The 14793-nt window shown below is 43.3% G+C and overlaps 1 protein-coding gene across 2 annotated transcripts in view; it reads right to left on the bottom strand.

Moving 5' to 3' along the window:
• The window catches only part of ttc17 (tetratricopeptide repeat domain 17), a 28856-nt gene that overhangs the window by 10373 nt on the left and 3690 nt on the right, over positions 1-14793 (bottom strand). For both annotated transcript variants that reach the window (XM_088992213.1, XM_088992215.1), the window contains exons 6-16: positions 13885-13994; positions 13630-13777; positions 12141-12280; positions 10328-10488; positions 10146-10258; positions 8991-9143; positions 8215-8330; positions 7965-8121; positions 7767-7838; positions 7204-7428; positions 2252-2471 (exon numbers count right to left, since the gene is read on the bottom strand). In XM_088992213.1, coding sequence (XP_088848339.1) covers positions 2252-2471; positions 7204-7428; positions 7767-7838; positions 7965-8121; positions 8215-8330; positions 8991-9143; positions 10146-10258; positions 10328-10488; positions 12141-12280; positions 13630-13777; positions 13885-13994 — 1615 coding nt within the window. The remainder of the gene's footprint in view (positions 1-2251; positions 2472-7203; positions 7429-7766; positions 7839-7964; positions 8122-8214; positions 8331-8990; positions 9144-10145; positions 10259-10327; positions 10489-12140; positions 12281-13629; positions 13778-13884; positions 13995-14793) is intronic.

Below are 14793 nucleotides of genomic sequence, written 5' to 3'. Positions count from 1 at the left end.
CCGGCCCGCCGAACTTGCCCAAATTATAGTACAAATTGTGTCTAAAACTCATGACAAAAAGTTAGCGAACAACAGGGCACTTTTTAATCCGGCCCGCCGAACTTGCCCAAATTATAGTACAAATTGTGTCTAAAACTCATGACAAAAAGTTAGCGAACAACAGGGCAGATAACTGAAAAGTTGCCTTGCTTTTTCACAACTTGAAGCACAATGAGACAACTAATCACATTAAAAAACATTGTCACAAAGTATAAAGTTTTTTTTTAAATCAAGAATGCACCTATTACAAATGCTACCTTGCTTAATTTACGGTAAATGTGCATGGCTGTAGATTTTGCTACAGTAGTCGATTGTCATTGCGGTGCACAATGCAACGTTTGCATTGCTTCCTACGAGCCACTAAGCCCCTTTCATAAGTCTCACGTACACTTTACAGTCACGGTTCAATGTAAATTTACGTTTTGTAGCGTCACATATGTTGTTAGCTTCTTTTGAATCGTTCTTCTGGGCTGAGGTTCTGTGCATCTATTTTGGAAAATGACATGCAATTGCACGACTTTATAACGCTTGCGAAAGTCCGGAAGAAAGAAGCAGGCTTCTGATTGGCTGCCGTGCCGAGTATGCAAATTTCAACTGCAGGTAGTCTATGTCTGTGTGCTTGGCGACGGTACACGTGTACTGTTTGCGCGTGAAGGCGAGGGCGTCAGTGAGGAGTTTGTTGAGCGCGCGGTCAGGACAAACCATCTATGATTTGGCGGAATTTAACACAAGTAGGTATTATTGAGCTTGAATATTTCGTTGTGTAATAATATGTTTTGAATGTTGAAAGTGATTCCATTTTTCAATAAATGTTGATTTCTTTAACTTTGCCCCTTTGATGGAAACTTATTAAAAACAGACGCAATCTTGATAAATCACAGTGCATGTTATTTTAATCTATTTCCATTTCCTCCTCCAAGTATCTGCGAAATAGTATGTAAACGCCATATTCCTTGAGACAAATTTATTAACTGATCAGGGATATTTTTCACATTTGAAAGACAGTTAATACATTGGGTTGTAGTGTTCTTACTGTGCTATGAGGTTCGTACATACTACATTTAAAGGACTACCAGCACCATTTTTTGTTTTTGTTTCCCACTGACATCAGAAAAACGTTTTATAGCATCTAAAATACCCAAATCAGGCAGGCTGATATTTTTAGTTAAATGAAAAACACCAATAAAAATGACTTCAAAATGAATCCGGAAATGGTCAGTTTCAGAAGGTCCCACCCCCCTGTTCGTGACGTCACGCCAAGACGTCTTACCTTGCTCGAGAATCAAAACAATGGCTTCAGATTCGGAGAAGATGTTTTCTTGTTACTCATCCAATTATGAATATGATTCAAATAGTTCTGAAGAGGAAAGCATAAATGTTTGCAATTGATTCAAGGAGTCCTCCCATATCAATTCGAGCCGTCAAGGACAGCAATGTAGCACCCAGAAAATGCAGAAGATTGCGCCCAAGCTCCGTTGCAAATGGGCTGATTTGTCAGCTGGGAATTTGTGTCAGCGAATATCAAATAGTTGTCTTGGTGCAACACACAACGATTCACCATGGCGTTATTTGTGTTTTCCTTCTAATTTCGCCATCAACACGGATCAACACGAAGTTTTCAGACCAAACAAAGTACCCAAAATGCATTTTATGTCGCTTTCTCGTTCAGGGGCGGTCCAAACGTGACGTCACATGGGGATCGTCATCAGCTCGAAAACAAGACTTCATGAATATTCAGCGCAAGTCTTAAAACGTAAACTATAGCTCTATGCTGTGGAATCTTTGTAAAATACGCTCAGTCGAAGTCATTTGAAGTGATTTTATAAATTATGGACATAACTTGTTCAGAGTATTTCCGGCCCAAACACTCCAAATGCTCCTGGCCCGGCACCTCTGTCAAATTTTAGAACCCAATGCGGCCCGCGAGTCAAAAGGTTTGCCCACCACTGGTCTAGAACATCGCTTGCTGAGGAGCTAAAAACAGCGGACTTGGTGGTCGAGAAGATCCAACTGCATACCATAAAGTCTTGTTAGCCTTTATGCTCAGTTTGCACGTTGAGGATAATTCATCTCAATTAACAAATGGGTAGCTTCCTTCTGATTGAGGTTTGTGCTTATGTTTCAAACAGCAGCTAAGTGTTATAGACTTTTGAGATTTCAAAGCACACAATGCAATGACAGTGAGACTTGGAAGCGCATCAAAGTTACTCACGTGAGCAGGCCTGATGGTTTGAAAGGTTGTAAAGAAACGGATAAAACTGCAGGCACCGCAGAAGAGGCATACTGGTGCGACACTGCTCACAGGCAGCAAAGGATGAGAAGGAAGTGGAGGACAAAACCGCTGTCATCAGCGTGTGGCGAAACAAGGCCAGAGCTCCTGTCACATTGCCCTGAGCCAACTGCAAGCTCATTAGGCTGAAGAGTGCATGGGGCTGGTGGGAGAAAAGGTGAGATGTTCAAATATCCATATTTGTTTGGCGACTAAACACAAGTGGGTCTATTTCTAACAATGCAAATACATATATTGGGAAATACACAAATACAGTACTTGTTTCCTATTTGTGTGTGCATATTTAAAATAGTCAAACCAAACAGCCAAACAAATTTAAATATTTTACAGACAATCCAAGCAATTAAAAGAGGATGTAGCTTCTAAATGGTCCCTATATCTAATTTGTCCCTATATGGAGGTGATGTTCTTACTGCAGACATATCAGATCAGATCACTCTTCGAATTTTCTCCAATTTTAGGGCTGAGTTTATACACTGTTTTTAATGTCCAAATGGCATTTGGCTCTCTTCAGACTGGGGCAAATTATTGACCTATTTCGCAGGTTGCTGTAGCAAAGACATACAAAAAGAGACATCGTCCAGTATGTAGTGTTTGATGTCATGTATATCAGCAGCAATACACAAAATACTTTCAAAATATTTTTTTTTTACAAAACATGCCTTTGCGGTATGCTTGTATCTCCTGACAGACAAAGATAACTCAATGCATTTCCTCCTCTGTCCACGTTCTCCATTCTTGACCAGTATGGACTTGGATTAGTGCTTGCTGCTCTGGCACATTGGATTGTTGCGTCGCATCGAGTGACATTAAAGTTAAATTCAAATGGTGTTTTTGGAACAGTTCAGAATGAAATGGATCCTGTCTCAATCAATCAGTCTTGCAAAAAAGTCATTTTATGTGCTTTGTGATGTCGGACGTACAAAATAGCCATGCAGGTTCAGTCTGGATGGGATAAAAATAGACTTTTGGCGGGCAGTTTGAAGAAGAATTGTTCAATGAACTGACTGCACCAGCCATGGCAACAATAACAAAACAGACAGAATTTGTTATCTTACAAATACATTTAATTTCTAAGTGCCTTTCAAAACTCTCAAGGACACTTTACAGTCACAGGATTTTTTTGTGTGTGGGTGAGCAGTGGCAGCCATTCGCACCAGCGTTCTTTTAATGCACTCTTGTATAATATTTTGCCATTAACGGCCCATTTAAGGTCATACAGAAGGATGTCATTTGGATTTCTATCCCCCCAAAAACACATTCAGGATTTTTTTTTCATTGTTTATGTTCTGAGCCTTTCAGAGGTAGATTTGCTGGGTTGTGGGGTAATTAGGGCCAAATAGGTTAAAAAATCATCACTGAGAAACAGCATGTTACATTAAATTGGGTTATTTGTGAAAATGTAAAATTGAACACCTGCGGTACCATAAAGTAGATGGCAAATACTTTTCAGGGCTGTGTAAAAATGATAAACATTGAAAAAAAGAAATACTTTTTCCACTACTCTATATATACAGTATACACACTACAATTCACCCAGGACCGGGAAAACATGCAAACTCCACACAGGGAGGCCAGAGCCTGTTTCTCAGGTCGAGGCGCTAACCACTGGACTATGATTCATGAATGGAAAAATCCTTTAAAAAACTGCTCAGAAATATCCATCCATCCATCTTCTGCCGCTTATCCGGGGTCGGGTCGCGGGGGCAGCAGCTTCAGTAGGGAAGCCCAGACTTCCCTCTCCCCAGCCACTTCTTCTAGCTCGTCCTGGTGGATCCCGAGGCGTTCCCATGCCAGCTGGGAGACATAGTCTCTCCAGCGTGTTCTGGGTCATCCTCGGGGTCTCCTGCCAGTGGGGCATGCTCGGAACACCTCACCAGGGAGGCGTCATGGGGGAATCCTGATCAGATGCCCGAGCCACCTCATCTGGCTCCTTTTGATGTGGAGGAGGAGCGGCTCGACTTTGAGACCCTCACGGATGACCAAGCTTCTCACCTTATCTCTAAGGGAGAGCCCGGACACCCTACGGAGGAAGCTCATTTCAGCCGCGTGCATCCGGGATCTCGTTCTTTCGGACACAACTCATAGCTCGTGACCATAGATGAGGGTTGGGACGTAGATCGACCGGTAGATTGAGAGCTTTGCTTTTTGGCTCAGCTCCTTCTTCACCACGACAGATCGGTACAAAGTCCGCATCACAGCAGACGCCGCACCGATCCGCCTGTCGACCTCGGTCCCTTACACCCTCATTCGTGAACAAGACACCCAGATACTTAAACTCCTCCACTTGAGGCTAAATCTCCTCCCCGACCCGGAGAGGGCACTCCACCCTTTTCAGACTGAGAACCATTGTCTCAGATTTGGAGGTGCTGATTCTCATCCCAACCGCTTCATATTCGGCTGCGCAACGCTCAACAGAGAGTTGGAGAGCTCCACTTGAAGGCCCCAACAGTACCACATCATCTGCAAAAAGCAGAGATGCTATACTAAGACCACCAAAACGGAAACCTTCAACGCTTCGGCTGCGCCTAGAAATTCTGTCCATAAAGTTTATGAACAGAATCGGTGACAAAGGGCAGCCTTGGCAGAGCCCAACCCTCACTGCAAACGATTCAGACTTATTGCCAGCAATGCGAACCAGACTCTGACATCGGTCGTATGGGGACCGAACGGCCCGTATCAGGCGTTCCTGTACCCCATACTTGCGAAGCACCCTCCACAGAACGGACCCACCTCTCTAGAACCCCTGAATAGACCTTTCCAGAGAGGCTGAGGAGTGTGATCCTTCTGTAGTTGGAACACACCCTCTGGTCCCCCTTCTTAAAAAGGGGGACCACCACCCCAGTCTGCCAATCCAGAGGCACTCTCCCCGATGACCACGCAATGTTGCAGAGGCGTGTCAGCCAGGACAGCCCCACAACATCCAGAGCCTTTCGGAACTCCGGTCGGATCTCATCCACCCCTGGGGCCTTGCCACTGCGGAGCTTTTTAACCACCTCTGTGACTTCAGCCACAGAGATCGGAGAGCCCACCTCGGAGTCCCCAGACACTGCTTCCTCCAAGGAAGGCGTGTTGGTGGAGTTGAAGAGGTCTTCGAAGTACTCTGCCCACCGGTTCACGACGTCTCGAGTCGACGCCCCATCCTCACTGTACAGTTAGTGGTGGACTGCTTTCCCCTCCTGAGACGCCGGTTGGTGGAACAAGAATTTCCTCGAAGCGGCCCGGAAGTCGGCTTCCATGGTCTCACCAAACTCTTCCCATGCCCGTGTTTTTGCCTCGGCGACCACCGAGGCTGCATTCCGCTTGGCTAATCGATACCTGTCAGCTGTCTCCGGGGTCCCACAGGCTATATAGGCCCGGTAGGACTCCTTCTTCAGCTTTACGGCATCCCTTACTACTGGTGTCCACCAGCGAGTACGGGGGTTGCCGCCACGACAGGCACCAACCACCTTACGGCCACAACTCTGATTTGCCGCCTCAGCAAGGGAGGTGGGGAACATGGTCCATTCGGACTCAATGTCCCCCACCTCCCCTGGGACATGTGTAAAGCTCTGCCGGAGGTGGGGGTTGAAAGTCCTTCCTGACAGGGGATTCCGCCAAACGTTCCCAACAAACCCTCACAACACGTTTGGGTCTTCCAGGTCAGACTGGCATCTTTCCCCACCAATGAAGCCTAACTCACCACCAGGTGGTGATCAGTTGACAGCTCCGCTTTCTTCACTCGAGTGTCCAAAACCTGAGGCCGCAAATCCGATGATACAACTATAAAGTCGATCATCAAACTGCGACCAAGGGTGTCCTGGTGCCACGTGCACATATGGATACCCTTATGTTTGAATAAAGTGTTTGTTATAGCAATCCGTGTCGAGCACAAAAGTCCAATAACAAAACACCACTCCTGTTCTGATCGGGGGGCCATTCCTCCCAATCACGCCCCTCCAGGTCTCACTGTCATTGCCCACATGAGCATTGAAATCGTCCAGCAGAACAATGGAGTCCCCAGGGGGAGCGCTCTCCAGCACACCCCCTAAGGTCTCCAGAAAGGATGGGTACACTGAATTGCTGTTTGGTGCATATGCACAGACAACAGTCAGAACCCGTCCCCCCCACCCGAAGGCGGAGGGAAGCAACCCTTTCGTCTACCGGGGTGAATCCCAACGTATAGGCGGCGAACCGGGGGCCAATAAGTATGCAGACACCGGCTCTACGCCTCTCACCGTGGGCAACTCCAGAGTGGAAGAGAGTCCAACCCCTTTCGAGAGGGCTGGTACCGGAACCCAGGCTGTGTGTGGAGGCAAGCCCAACTATGTCTAGTCGGAACTTTTCGACCTCGTGCACCAGCTCGGGCTCCTTCCCTGTAAGAGAGGTGACATTCCACGTCCCAAGAGCTAGCTTCTGCAATCGACGGTTGGACCGCCAGGGTCCCCGCCTTTGGCTGCCGCCCAGCTCACAATGCACCCGACCCCTCTGGGCCATGGGTGGTGAGCCCTTGAGAAGGGGGATCCATGTTTCCGCTTCGGGCTGAGCCCGACCGGGCCCCATGGGTGTAGGCCCGGCCACCAGGCGCTCGCCAACAAGCCCCATCTCCAGGCCTGGCTCCAGAGAGGGGCCCCGGTGACCCGCGTCCGGGCAAATCCATTTGTGTTTTTCTTCATAAGGGGTCTTTGCTCAGAAGTATAAGCAATAATTTATTGCTTATATGCTCAGAAATATAAGCACTAATTTTTCCAGGTGAAATGGCAGTGGGGGAGTTATGCTTTATGCTAATCTGTGCTCATATTAATGAATGGGGTCCAATCAGGAGACAGAATAACTACTGTAATTATTATTTAAAAAAAATATTATAAAAGAAAGTTACATTCATGAGTATCTACCTCAGTTGCATTGTAAACCAGGGCTTGCTCCACCAGCGTTTGTGAGTGGGTGGTCAATCCATAATGCAGCATCAAATTAGCAGCATTTGTGAGGGGCAAATGACGATGCGAGGGAGGGATTTTGAACCACACTTGCTGCAGGCACTGAAGGGCACGACTGCCATTTCCTTGGGCCCGCCAGAACAGAGATGCCTCATTGATGATGTGCCAACTGGATAGTTGGTCCTACACAAACAATACCTTCTTAGTGTGGAAATATTTGAATTCATACAAAATGTTGCTGTTGTTCTTTGGACCATGCGTTATATACATATATATAAGTGTGCATGATATACAGTAAAGTCTCGTTATATCGATATTCAAGGGAGTCCGAAAAAATATCGATATAACCGGGACTATCGATATATCCGACCCTGTTTGCATGTAATTTTCTCCGTGCGTGCATAGAAATAGTATCGATATAACCGGAACTATCGATATATCCGATATCGATACCGAGACTTTACTGTATATGAGAATACACATTTCAAGATCAAGTGATCAAATGTGCAAAGTATCCTTACTAATTTCATTATTTCTGCAATTCTGGAACCAATTTGTTCCAATGTCCAACCACCACTCCGGATCTGCAAAATCTGTAACCACACACAATGATATACTGTTTCTGTTGACTTTTGCACAATCTGCAAAATACAATGATCCATTTAACAGTTGTGTAGTGTATTACAAAAACCCAGAAAAAAAGGACAGCAGATAGAGACCTGGGAGGCAAAGGGGTCTGGAAGCATTTTGGCTTCCAAAAGCCAATCAAATGAAGCAGGCAGGGGAGGAGAATGTCCTTGGGAGAGAGAACCACAATCTGGCAGGCACACAGTTTGAGGAGGACTGTGACTCCCATAGAGGAGGGTTACCACTGGACTGAATTGCAATAAATAAAATACAATTAGTTACAGTATATTTTATACTTGAAGCACTTGAGAAAATATACACAGATTTTGAATTGATACTTACCTGTGACTCATGGTTTCATCAAAAACGTGGTATGTCGGCAACAAGTACGCAGGGGGAACAGTTGGGTATTCACTAATGCAGTCTGACCTCTGAGGCCATAACAACCTCTGGATATCCTACAGAAGAAACATACAAGTGAAATCAATTTCACTGGAAGACCCTCTAGATTAAGCCTGGCAAATTTCAACTTGTACAAAAATTAAAGCGGACATATTCGTGAAATTGGTCTCCTTAACTGCTTGGATAAAGAGCCGAGCCACCAACGAAATTGAAGTGTTTGGTGCACTATATTTCGATCCCCGATACTGTATTGGTGAGCAATTCATTCTACAGTTCCACTCCACTTTAATGTAACAGATGGGATGTTTTTGATAACTAGCTTGCAACACTGACAAAAGCACATCACTGATGCTATCAAGTAATATGGTAATCATTTTTAATTTTGGCAAAAAGGGAAAGGCTTGTCACATTCATATAATAATTTTGAGGTCCAGGGTTTAATTCTGGGCCATGGCCTTCGTCTGTGGAGTTTGCATGTTCTCCCCGTGCCTGCATGGATTTTTCCGGATATCTCCCACATTCCAAAAAACATACATGGCAGGTCAATACAACATTCTAAATGGTGTGATTGAGAGTGTGGATTGTTGTTTGCCTATGTGTGCCCCGCGACTGGCTGGCAACCTGTTCACAGTGTACTCTGCCTACTGACAGAGGACAGCTGGGAATGACTGAGAATAAGTCTCTACAGTACAATAAAGTGTAATTGTAAGTCTTGCCTGTGTGTCATAATGATGACTGCTCCAAAGGGCGGCAATAGGATCTTGGTCACCTGACACAGAAGGATGGAGCTGAGGGCTGTGTGTTGACTGATTTGAAATGTAGCCAGACACAAGTGCCACACTGGATGCCACTGATATCTCTTCGCCAAACTATGAAGAAAGAGAGGGAACAATCTTCTTAAAGTGCTCCTCGCTTACTTTTTAGTTTACTGACAACCAGGTACGTAAATCAGTATTTTTTGACCAAATAAAAAATCTAGAATAAAACGGGAGTTGTAGTTTATTCCATACATTGTAAGAAAGAAAGTTGTAAAGAGCAGTACATTGGGGAGACTCAACAAATTCTCAAAAAAAGACTTCATCAACATCGCAGGGATAATACAAGTGGGCCTCAATCGGCAGTACATTTGCACCTAAAAGCTAGCAACCACTCATTTGACGACAATGATGTTAAAATCTTAGCGAAAGAACATAGATGGTTTGAAAGGGGAGTGAAAGAAGCGATTCTCATAAAACAACTAAATCCTTCATTAAACCGGTCTGGTGGGGTGAGGTTCAATTTGGATCGTTCATACAATAGCCTGCTTAGGCAAAACAGGTTAGGCAACATTCGTAATGCTGATGAGGTGATACCGGTGGGAGTGGGGGAAATAGGCCAGTCGTTAGTCAGGAATGTAGGAACTGTCAGTGGGGCCACAGGGAGTGGTCCTCTGCTCCCCCCAACCTGAGAGTAGGGACCTATCATAGCTGTGTCCGGCGCCGCCATGTCTGGACATTAGGGATATATAAATGGGGCCGATACGACCAGTGAGACTTTAGTTCGCTGACGAAGCCTCTTGAATAGGAGGCGAAACGTCCGAAACCTTCAAATTTGTACAGATGACGGCTGAAGAAACCTTCTCATCGATATTTATATACAGGATTTTTTTTTCAATATTTTGAAAACAAATGAAATTGATAAATCACAAATATATCAGTGATCGCTCTACATATATTTTGGAAAACAATTGACACATTATCAAAAATGGTCACAGTGGAGAAAAAAATGTACCTGTGTCACGTGTAAAAAATAGCGTGAACTCAAACCATAAAAATTATCTTATACAACAGTATTGGTCCAAACAAACTCAACAAAACTCATGTAACACTTACTTGGACAAAATCTACATGTTCAAACAGGTCCCCACGATGATGGAGCACAGGCAGGTCAAACAAGCAGTGGAGGCTTTCGTGCTGATGACCCAGGCGGCAAATTTGATGGTTCCCTGCGGCAATAACATACTTACGATTTAAATTATGTTGGCCTCCAAAGTTTTATGCTTAAAGCATTTTACCAAGTAGGGCTTCCTTGGCCATGCGGGTCTCATGGATGATGTTGTGTAGGATCTGTTCTTCTTGCAACAGCTTGTGTTTATCTAGCACCTCTTGCTGGCGAAGGTAATGGTCATGTTGCTTTTGGTATTCCTTGAGTTCATTCAGGGTTCGCTGCAGTGATCTATAAAAAGAGCCACATTTACACTCTCACTCTCTCTCTCTCTCTCTCTCTCTCTCTCTCTCTCTCTCTATATATATATATATATATATATATATATATATATATATATACAGTAAAGTCTCGTTATATCGATATTCAAGGGATTCCGAAAAAATATCGATATAACCGGATATCGATATAACGAGACTTTACTGTATATATATATATATATATATATATATATATATATATATATATATATATATATATATATATACAGTAGTCTCGTTATATCGCTATTCTCGGGAGTCCGAAAAAATATCGATATAACCGGGACTATCGATATATCCGATCCTGCGCGCATGGAATTTTCTCCTTGCGTTCATGGAAATAGTATCGTAATAAGCGGTACTATCAATATAACCGATATCGATATAACGAGACTTTACTATATATATATATAGAGAGAGAGAGAGAGAGAGAGAGAGAGAGAGAGAGAGAGAGAGAGAGAGAGAGAGAGAGAGAGAGAGAGAGAGAGAGAGAGAGAGAGAGAGAGAGAGAGAGAGAGAGAGAGAGAGAGAGAGAGAGAGAGAGAGAGAGAGAGAGAGAGATAGACACACACACTTGGTACTTGTCATCACTAAAATGCACATTGCCCACTTGAGTTCCGCGTGATTGTATAGAAAAAGAGAAAAGGTAGTCTTTTTCTTGCAAGGGCAAGTCGGGCAGTGCTTCAATAATAAGTTGTTTGGAGCATTTTGGGCATTCACTGTCCATGGAGATGGTCTTCAGTGAAGTCTTATTTATGCAGTAAACAATTTCACATAATCATAATTCACAATACAGCATTTAGAGGTGGAAGGGTATTGAAATATTGTGCTCATTGTTCCCCCGTGGTGTTTACAAGTAAAGATGTGGTTGTCCACAAGTCTTGTAACAGTAAAATAGAAGCAATTAAAAATGCAATCTAAATGTATTCATCACCTATAAGCGCTTTTCAAGCTACCAATTTCAGTATCAGTGCCTATCCTGGGCTTCTATCCTGTAAATAGCACCATATACAGAAAAGTATCACCTACAGATACCAGTTTACAACCCTGACATGTACTTTCCAGGCAGGATTACTTCACAAAAAAAGTACTTGATTTTCAGTGGCACAATTCAAATATATAATTCAAATATAAACTAATACATATCTTTTGTTCGGAAATCAGAGGAAAATGACCACAATCTTTGTGAGATATACTAAGGTGGAAGTAATTTTGTTTTCGTTATGCACATTCCGGCAAACATTTGTGGCCAAAAGCAAAGAATGTGGCATATAAATCAACCATGAGATTGGAACGATACATTTTCATGTAATCTCTAAGTACAGTAAAGTCTTGTTATATCGATATCGGTTATATCGATAGTACCGCTTATTACGATACTATTTCTATGAACGCAAGGATAAAATTACATGCGCGCAGGGTCGGATATATCGATAGTCCCGGTTATATTGATATTTTTTCGGACTCCCGAGAATATCGATATAACGAGACTTTACTGTATTATATAAATTAGCACTTCAGATGTAAATTACTATGATGTGAAATATGAATAAACATGTAAACTGTAATTATTGATCATTCCTTTTTATCTTTGTTAAAATGGACATATGCACACATGCGTACCTGTGCTGGGCTTCGAGGCGCTGCTCAAGCTTTTGCTGGCAGAGCACAGCATGCTTCCTCCTTAAGGCCAACTCAAATCCTGGCTGAGCCTGTAATGCTTGCTCATAACACAACACTGAGTGGTTATATTCCCCAAGCATCTGGTAGGGCAGAGAATGTTGGAACTAACAAATGTGTAGATCGCAGATTGCTTGTTAGCTAAATTTTTCATACACAACAATAAAAAGCCCCATCCTTTCCTAGACCCTGCTTCACATCGTAATGTATAAAGGCTGATCATTAGTTATGCCGTGTACCTCTTTAAAGGCACATATATGCGAATATCTGTTGCGACTCAGAGTCCAAATACCGCTCCAGCCTCCCTGTGTGGAGTTTGCATGATATCCCCGGGCCTGTTTATTCCAGGTCCTTCTGTTCCCTTCCACGTTCCAAAAACATGCATGGCAGACTGATTGAACCCTCGAAATTGCCCATAGGTGTGAGTGTGACAGCGGTTGTTAGTCTGCGATTGGCTGGTTCTTAGTCTGCAATTGGCTGGCAACCAATTCAGTGTGTCCCGCGCCGAGTTCGCGAAGACAGCTGGGATAGGCTCCAGCACCCTCCACAACCCTCATCAGGATAAAGCAGCTCGGAAGATGGATGAATGAATGCATGAATGTATGAATGAATGAATGTATGAATGATTACACTGTTTAAAAAAATTAATAAATACAATATTTTTTTCATGGAGATGTCTACTAAAGATGACATCACAGTATTGCTGCAAGTAATGAATGAACAAGAATCGATATTGTATGTTGCAAGTCTCCAATATCCAATAAATTGTATAGTTTACATTTGGTTTAAATCTTGTTTACACAACAGTTTTTTTGCATTAAGCCCATAATTTTGTGCAAATTAGTCACATTTTTAAGTAATGCAAATAAAATAAACAGAGGGACTCTAGCATTTCTGCCTCACAGTGAAGAGGTGAATAAATATAAAACGTGCCTGGCAGGTTTGTGGAACACTCTAAATTGTCCCTATGTGTGGCTGTTCGCCTAGATGTGCCCTACGATCAGCTGACAACCAGTTCATGGTGCACCATGCCTACTGCTCAAACAGCTGGGATAGGCTGCGGCACGCTTGCGACCCCTGTGAGGATAAGCGGATTAGAAAATGGATGGATGGATGGATGGATGGATGAAAAGAGAGAATGTTGAGGATGACTTTTTATAACGACAATGTTAATTTTTTTTGGCTTTGCAAATCCTAAAAGAAGTATTTTTTTCCTATGTGAATTTGCTTTATACTGTAACTTCATTTGAGGTTCATTTTTAATGCCCGTGAAATCAAGAATTGTTCTCCGCAGAATCATGATTGTTCCCCACAGAATTCCCACTTTTTCTTTGCGAGTTCCTGGTGGAACTATTGATAATACTCAGTGTGAACCTTTGTGTTCTTGATAAAATTGTAAATAACCCAGTAATATGGTATTTTCTGAACTCACAGCATAAATGTTTCCCAAAGTGTAGTGAATGGTAAACAGGTCTGAGGGCAGGTCCAAGGCAGTATGGGCTAGAACAGCAGCATCTGCTGAAAAATGGGCGCGGTGCAGGATATTGGCCATATTAAGCAGGGCGACATCCTTGTGATGCCTAATTACAGACAAAGAACGTGGAAATATGAACATATGTGGATGCTCTCAAACAAACACACTGAATGGAAACATCCAGCATGGACCTTGTGATGAGGCTGACGCTACCTCGGGGAAAAGTGCAGAGCGAGCACCACACAGTCCATTGTCCTTTGAGGCTCGTTCTTCATACGCCAGTAGAATGAAGCCATGTTATACAGCACCCATGAAGATGTATTCTGGAACATACAGACAGGGATGATTATTATTTTGGGTTGGATTACTGCCCTGACATACCCCCCCGCCCCCACACACACTGACAGTAGTCCATTTGATAGCTGGATGAAGATGATTATTTTCAAACATAGTAACAAAGGCGTTACAGGGATAACTTCTTTGTAACATATCAGCCACTAATTGACTTTGACTAAATTGAAGTACACTGTAAAGACTGTTGTTTCTTGGAAAGACTGGACTAGGCATGCTGAATCAGCAGCAGTCTATCAAAATTCACAATGAGAGCAAGTATCATCCTTGCAAATTTAACTCTCCATCAGACTTAAAACTGCTCTTCCTGTTGCTGACAGATACACTACAAATGCATGCACATTAATACATAGAGGTCCGTTTAAGTGCAAAATGCTTTTCCCTCTACATTGTCGGGTCTAAAATAATAATAATAATAATAATAATAATAATAAATCTTCTTTTCCTTTCGGCTTTTCCCTTCAAGGGGTCGCCACAGCAAATCAGTGTCGTCCATCTTTAGAGGTTTGATTCGCATGTTTGTTTTGGCCAAGCTTTTACGTCGGATGCCCTTCCTGACACAACCCTCTGTATTTATGCGGGCTTGGGACCGGCACAAGAGGACTTAAGTCCCTTTGTGGCTACAGAACAAGCAACTCGCTCAATAAAAGGCTCCCAAACACAAAATGGTCAACGGCACAGCAACATTCAAAAAAGCAAAAACTATACTCACCATTTGATGAGAATGCTCTGATCTTACCGTGAAATTGGCATCTCTTTCCCCGTACATCG

Source organism: Hippocampus bargibanti, linkage group LG03 (assembly GCF_051943395.1).
Source record: "Hippocampus bargibanti isolate YZ-2025 linkage group LG03, ASM5194339v1, whole genome shotgun sequence".
NCBI classification, from domain to species: Eukaryota; Metazoa; Chordata; class Actinopteri; order Syngnathiformes; family Syngnathidae; genus Hippocampus; species Hippocampus bargibanti.
The sequence above is the reverse complement of the archived record's forward strand: the minus strand, read 5'-3'. Positions and strand labels throughout refer to the sequence as shown.